Source organism: Cyanistes caeruleus, chromosome 2, assembly GCF_971803275.1.
Source record: "Cyanistes caeruleus chromosome 2, bCyaCae1.hap1.1, whole genome shotgun sequence".
In the NCBI taxonomy this organism is placed as follows: domain Eukaryota; kingdom Metazoa; phylum Chordata; class Aves; order Passeriformes; family Paridae; genus Cyanistes; species Cyanistes caeruleus.
The window spans coordinates 63,600,129-63,607,782 of record NC_141702.1 but is presented as its reverse complement, the minus strand read 5'-3'; the positions used below and the strand labels follow the sequence as shown (position 1 = coordinate 63,607,782).

Below are 7,654 nucleotides of genomic sequence, written 5' to 3'. Positions count from 1 at the left end.
GGGCAGGGAGACCTCAACAAACTTGTTCCGCGCCGGCCGCCGAGCCTCCAGCGGCCGCGGGGGGAGCGGAGCGCCTGGGCCGTTCAAAATGCCCGGGAGCTCCGCGCTGCTGGCAGGGTCCGTGGCACCTGCTGCCGGAGAGCAGCCGCGTCTCGCCTTCCCCACCGCCTGCATCTGCTCCGTGGCTCTTGCGAGGCAGATATACGGGTATCAGTAGCTGTCAGTTCCCGCGTGTGTTTTGGAGGTGCTGTCTTTTCCTTTAAAGGCCCCCTCCCTCTCTTCAATCATCGTAAAAAACCATGCAATTTTACGATGGCTTATGTTCGGGAATCTGTTTTAAAAGCTAGAAGTTTTGTTTTATTGGATTACATGAGCTCTTTTATCCTTGTAATGTAATGATCAGTGTAACGCGTTAATATTTCAAGGGAGTGCAAGCTTAGGTACATTTTAGCATCCACCCATTTTCAAAGATTGTTTGTGGCTTGAAGTGTTTTTTGACACTAACAACCTGGAACACTGATCATCAAGACCCATAATTTAAATCAGCATAACTGGGATACCTTCAATTGCTTTAAATTTTTGTTTCTTATCCATGCATAGCTACAACATTCTGTGGTATATAAGACCTGTTGCTGTCTTATTACTGGCCTTTCATCTTGATGTTGCATGGGTTGCTTCATTAATTTCATATTAGTCTTGCACAGCAGCCATGCAAGTATCCTCTATACTGTTCCAGTTTTAGTGGATGTGCTGCTGAAGTGCTGATAAATGAAAGGGAAAAGATGGTGCTCGATGCCTTCTCATTGGGCATGCAATATCCTGACAGATTTATGCAAAGCTCTGGCAACTCAGAGCAGCAGTGGTTGTTGTTCTGTCAGCTGGAGCAGGTGTAAACTTTAGGATCATTGGCTCAGAGACCGTAGCCAGACGTATTAACTGTGGTTGAACTCAGAAGTTTCTTTTAAAAGCCCTGTTTTTCCTTTAATTATACAGAAACCTTGGATTCTCCTGATGCTGCTATCAAGATACCTCCATATCAGCTGAGGTAAGAACATTGAACTTGAGTTCTGTAGAGCGTGTACTAGTAAAATTGAAGCAAAAATTTTGAATTAAAAGTGAGGTAGACAGAGGAGCAGGCTGCATCTATGTGATTTCTATAGTTTGTAGATTTGCCTTTTTAGGCTGGTAGTAGTAGATAAGTTTCTGATGAGCCCTTGACCTTTGGCCCTGAATGAAATGTAAGGAAATATGTTAAAATGGGCATGAGTATGTACAATGGTGACATTGGTTAGAAAGGAGGGCTCTCTTATGGTCTAAAGAATTTTCCTGCTAAATTCCATTCTAAGCAATGGTGCTTCTTAGTTCTTCTCAGTGTGCTTGTGTTCTTTTAAATCTAAATCAGGTTTTGTTACTGAAAATAAGTATTCTAGAAACAAAAAAGTTATATCATCATATAGTTAGGACAGTGACTAGGAACTAAAATAATACTGTTTCTATGCCTACTTCTTCCCTTAGCCTGCTAGTTAATCTTGAGTGAGCCTTCTTCCCAGCTCCATTTGTACACATACAAAATGAGAAAGGTGGCATGGCCCTCCTTTGTCTAGATATTTAAATCTTGTTTTGGAAATTGTTGTTGTTACGGAGTAGCTAAATGGGAAAAATTCTGTCCTTTCTGACAGAACCATTAAGAATCATCAAAGAAAACTAGCAAATGCACTGTTTAAAACAGAAGCATGTTCTTTCACACAGCTTAATAATTAAGATGTGAAATGCTTAGGCTCGCCTTATTAGAGAATGTAATGGATGCTGAAAGATTGCATGCATGCACAAACCACCTCAACACAGGGAAGAAATTGATGGAAATCTATGAGATGCACAGGTACCCTTATTCAGAAGTGCTTTAATCAGAGGTGATTGAGTTTGTAAAGGAGTATGTAGAATGTTGCAGTATGTTTGGCTTATCCTGTGGTCCTCTTAGATACCTGCCCTGAGCTGCTGACAGAGGGGACTTTTTTTTTGCTACAATATTACTCTCCTGGGAGTGGTTTTATCACCTCATTGCCCCCTGCTGCTCCTTTCATATATGCTTTGCAAGGAAAGTTCGGGATTGAAGAGCTAATTATTCCAGAGCAGTCACCAAACAGGGAAAGGATAGGAGCAGTTCTTTTGCCACTCTAAAATCCTGTCAGCTGCAGTCCACAAGAGGCCTCAGATCAAATGGGGGATAGATGTAGCACAGGTCTGACATGACCAGTGCCAGACACAATGCATTTCCAGCACAGGATGGAAACAGCTGGATGATTAATTCTCAAGAGATCCATTAGAATTATGTTTACTTGACACTGTGGAGGGAGAAAACTTGGCTCTTCATCTTCCCATTTATCAGCCTCTAATATGGTGTGTGGTCTCTGCCTTTAAGTGCTAATGTCATTCCCTATGAATTAGTTAGCTAGCTGTCACCACATTTCTTCCTTTTTCACTTGCCTACTACCTCTTTGCAGAGAGGCCTTTTTCTTTTCTTCCTCCAGTGTTCTTAGTGATGTATTTGTTTAGTTGGAGTATTTTTTCCACTGTAAATCCCAATCTTTTTAAATAAAGCTAACACCTTTCCAGGTGTAGCTATGATTAAATAAGCTCTTAATGTTAGATTTGTCAGTAGCAATGTCCTCATTATTACTGGATGTTTTGGAAGATGAAAGGTACACAAGAGGATTTGAACAAAAGCTTTTGTTATGGGGTCCTTGGTAAGACTCAGCCACACAGTCTTAGACATTGTGGGAGATGTTGCTAAACTTACCCTTCACCCTCTGATAACAAGCTACTGCCAGGCTCCAGATCAGCACACTGGGCCACATCTTGGGCTGGAGTCCGCCTTCACAATGTGCAAATTAGATTAAAGTTCTTATTTTTGTATTTGTTAAAAAGCAGCACCGTGATGGCCTGGTTCCTAGCACTGGAAAAGAATAGCCTTGAAAGCAGAGCAATGGCTGTGACCAGAAACACAGCCAAGAAACAGAATGGAGATGTCCTGGCTGTGCCTCTCTTCTGCTTTCATCTTATATCAGGTGCAGGTTGTATCAGCTGCTGTAACATGGATCAGCCTCTGGCTGCTCATCCAGTTGGAATCTTAATCTACACTTCACATTTAGATTCTTTTCATTCTAGAACTGAAGAATGAGGGCTGCTGACAAGAATGAAAATGTGTAAACTGATTATTCACATATTTTTTACTTATAAAATAAAAAGCCATTTTCTGCTCCTGACACGCCACTTCTAGATGAGTAGAGGTTCTTTGTAAAGTTGTCTTTTGTAAAATTGTGGTCCTAGTGTGAGAATGGTGAGGAAAAGGTGTGTCTGCTTTTCCTCAGCCTATGACTCTTTGAGTTTAAGGGGTTTCTGACATGTATTATATCAGCTGCATGCTTACCTCCACTGTAGTATTGGGGTATAGATGATTTCTGTGTTCTGTCTTGTTCCTGACTTGTCCATATTTTCATCTTGTGTTGGACTTGTGTTACTGAACATGAGGCAGACCAGACCACATTACAGTTCCCTGATGTCTGTGCAATTAATTGGGGGCTTCAGCTGTAGCATTTGCATGGGATCTGTTTCCAGCAGTTGTCTGGTAGCAGTTTAGGTAGCACATGCCTGCTACATCTGGGAGCACCTTTTGCCCCAAGAGAGTCCCAGTGACTGTCCATCCAGGCTGGAATGTAATTCTTTAATTAGTTTGATAGAGATCTGTTGGGTATATCTTCAGGGAGCTAGATAAGACTATTTTGCTGTTCAACTTCTTTTGATGTTAATTTGACTTATGAATCCAAATCCCTGTTAATGAGCTTGCATATTGATTCTAGTGAGGGGCATTATTTAAATGTTTCACTTCCTAAAGAAATACAAATAACAGAGTTTTCCATGGAGTCTTGTCAGCTCTGCCTTGAGATAGGAATATGTGTGTGATTTTCCCGTACTTTTAACTTATGATCAGAGTATTGTCGATGGTGTGAGGTAGTAACAAAGATTAAAGTGGATCAAGATTAAAATGGCCTTAAGTCAGTTCAAGGCTTTTCTCTAGATATTCCTTGAATTCTTGACAAGGGAGAGTCACATAACCCACTGGCCTCTTGTTATCTGTCTAGTACGATGATATTTGTCTCTGAACATGAGTTGTGAAGATTGGATATATGCTAAGTGCTTTAGGAGGCTGGGTGGCTGACTTATAAATAATGAATTAGATAAGAGAAATTGATGTGCTTGTGTTTTAATTGGTGAATTGATCACATGGAAAATAGCTTAAGAGACCTTAATGCTGTCTGCCAGCAAGCAGTTGTTTGCTACTCAGCTGGGCTATATATCCACTTCAGTATTTTCAGGATGGCAAATTTTCCCCCAAGGCCAGCACTATACACTGAACAAGGCTCTCTTCTTGGCTTGTTGTGATTTTAGAGACTGAAATATGAGCTATAAAAGGTAACTGAACAGTCACAAGAAAATGAGCTTTGAAACAGAACGTTTGATTGGAGCAGTTCAATACTCATGAGGATTATCTACATATCAGAGATTAAAATAAGAGGCTAGACAGCAGTTGCCAGTCACATACTGCTTTGAAAAAACTTGGGATTGCCAGAGTTTCTTGGAGTGCATTATGTCATTAAGTCATGCCTTATAGGCTGTGTGAAACTTAGTGACTTGCTATCGCTGCAGTCTTTGCTGGGAATAAGAAATTGATTGGGACTTCCGAAGGGGCTTTCTTTTTGGAAGAAATGCAAATTGGGTTTGCATGGCCAGGTTTTGGTAGGAGTGGGCTACACGGGTGGCTTCTGTGAGAAGCTGCCAGAAGCTTCCCCCATGTCCAGCAGAGCCAATGCCAGCTGGCTTCAAGACAGAAGTGCCCTTGGCCAAATCTGGGCCAGTCAGAAGTGGTGGCAACCCCCGTGTGATAAGAAATTTAAGAAGAAGAAGAAGAAGAAGAAAAGTTGTTTGGCAGATGTAATTGCTTCCAGAGAAGAGTGGGTTGAGAATACGTGAAAGGAACAGTTCTGCAGACACCAAGGTCAGTGAAGGAGGAGGAGGAGGTGCTCCATGTGCCTGAGCTCAGATTCCCCTGAAGCCGATGGTGCAGCCCATGGAGAAGCGGCTGTGCCCCTGCAGCCCATGCAGGTCCATGGGGGCACAGAGATCCACCTGCAGCCTGTGGAGGAGACTCACACTGGAGCAGCTGAATGCCTGAGAGGAGGCTGTGAGCCTGTGGAAGGCTGGTGCTGAAGCAGGTTTCCTGGCAGGCACCTGTGGACTCATGAACAGGGGAGCCCATGCTGGAGCAGGTTTCCTGGTAGGACTTGCATCCTTGTGGAGGACTCTCATTGAAGCAGGCTGTGACTCCTTTCCCCAAGCAGTGGCAGGAGCAATGTGTGATGAACTGACCATAACCCACATTCCCTGCCTCCCTGTATCGCTAGGAGGGAGGAGGAGGGGGGGAAGGTGTTTAGGTCTTATTTTAGTTCTCATTATCCTGCTCTGGTTTTGGTAATAATAAATTTAATTAGTATCTCTAAATTGAGCCAGTTTTGCCTGTGGCAGTATCTGGAGAGTGATCTCTCTCTGTCCATATCTCAAACCATGAACCCTTCATTATATTTTCTCTCCTCTGTCCAGTTGTGGAGGGGAATGACAGAGTGGCTTTGGTGGGAGCCTGGCATCCAGTCAGGGTCAACCCACTAAAAACCCTCTTATATTTTGCATTGGCCTTTTAAAAGCGATCAGTATTTCTGGAGATTATAGCTGGAAAGTCATTGAGGAAGTCAGTGAGGAGCAGGGTCCTGTCATAATAGTTCATGTCCAGTTCTGTCTCTTCCTGCTTGTGTCCCAGAACTAATCATGTTGGTGCTAGCTTTTGAGGGTAGTGCGTGAACTTTTTCTATAGTCATGGACATTTGAGGATGAGGACATTTGGCGATGAAAGTGGACGTTCTACTATTTTATTTTTTTCCTATCTCTAGATTAGCATCTAACATACTTCTTGAGAAATATACAGTTTATAATCTCGTAAATAAAACAACATGCTCACTTATTTTATTTTACATGTGCTCAACAAATAATAAAAGCAGCAATTGTGGTGTGATCATCACCAAACAAGCAATGCTATAGAGACTTTCAATCCACTTAGCTTTGCAGGTAATTCATCCACTTACAGAATCTTTGGTCTTGGTATGCATTTCACCTTCTCTGTTGTGAAGAAATGTTTGTGATTTCATCGTTTTTGTCTTCTCTCATCTCTTAATTTTGTAAATGTTCTCTGTTAGTTTCTACTGAGAGAGCGTGGCTAGGAAAGCTGATATATAGCTGATATAAGCTAGGAATGCTGACATAGCAGACTCCCCGAAGAGAAGTAAGGAGTGGGGAGGGAGGAATGGTTGTCTCTGAGGGTTTTTTTCTGGTGGGTTGTTTTAACATATCTCTCTCTGTTCAACTCTTTTTTTTAAAAAAAAAACAAACAAATTTGTTTCCTGCTCTTGCTGCCACAACCATCTGGCATTAGGTGCTCCTGTGCTTTCTTCCTTGGTATGATTGCTGGATGTGACTCATGCTGTTCAACCATTACATGGTCACTATCTGCCATTCAGCAAGTGAATTATGAGTTCCCTGGCAGGCAGCTGGCCAAGAAGAGATTCTAGTGACAGTGTGGATTACTGACCTGCATCTCCCATGCTGGCAGTTTGCAGCCTGGATCCAGACTTTTGGGGGCACTTATGTAGTCCATTTGGTGTTTTGGATGGTGTATATGCTCTGGTCTTGATTTAAAATTTTGCATTCTCCATTCTAATGTTGATGAGTAGATGAGGGCAGGAAATGAGTGTTTAGAAAGGCAACGTGGCACTGCTGCAGTATTTGGATCAATCTGCTTGTTTAATCTGGGATATGTAAGTGGCCCTATTTCTTGTCAAATGGGCAGGTATTTTTATCTCAGCAAAACTTTGCATCTGTTCTGGGACCTCAGAAGATGGTAGTGTTGGGGAGGAAAGGGAAAGGGATATGTAGGGTCAGCCTTAGGAGTCCCTGAAAACCTGTTAGCTGGGGTTGTGACTCTTGAATCTATTTAGCAAAGTTTAGCATTGTTATGAAAAAAGATGCATGGTTTCTGTTACTTGTGAGTTGGGGTGAGGTTTTTTTCTTTGGTTTTAGTGGTGTTTTTTTAAAGAGCAGTGCTTGCTCTCTCTGAAGCTAACTTTCTGCCTTTCCTTTGTATTAGTGAACCATAATAATCACCATTGCCTTGGGTCTTTGCCTTGGGTCTTTGTTCCTGTTATAGACTTCTAAAAATTCATTCTCCTTTTGTGACAAAAGCCCACAGTGAGCTAGTCTTGGCTGGGCTGAAGTTAATTTTCTTCATGGGAGCTGGTAGGATGGGAGTAGGGAGCAGCTGGGTGGGGCTGAGGATGAGAGCAGCCATACTTTTAACTGTTTGTCTGACTTCTAACAACAAATACAACTGAAATATTGACCTGAGGGTCTGAGGATGATAATGGAATAGCAGTGTGTGTGTTTGTTTTAAATGTTTGATCACTTTCAGTACTTGCAGAAGAGAAGAAAATGAGAGCATCATGAGGCTTTTGATAATTGCCTCAGAGAAGGAAATGTGATTGGGGATGGGAAG

At 42.2% G+C, this 7,654-nt stretch overlaps 1 protein-coding gene across 9 annotated transcripts in view; it reads left to right on the top strand.

Annotated features, from left to right (window-relative positions):
- ARFGEF3 (ARFGEF family member 3) overlaps positions 1 to 7,654 on the top strand; it is an 88,860-nt gene that overhangs the window by 555 nt on the left and 80,651 nt on the right. For all 9 annotated transcript variants that reach the window (XR_015283301.1, XR_015283300.1, XR_015283299.1 and 6 more), the window contains exon 2: positions 994 to 1,045. Coding sequence is in view for 6 of the 9 variants with exons in the window: in XM_086877463.1 (XP_086733589.1) it covers positions 994 to 1,045 (52 nt within the window). In the remaining 3 variants the exon portion in view is untranslated. The remainder of the gene's footprint in view (positions 1 to 993; positions 1,046 to 7,654) is intronic.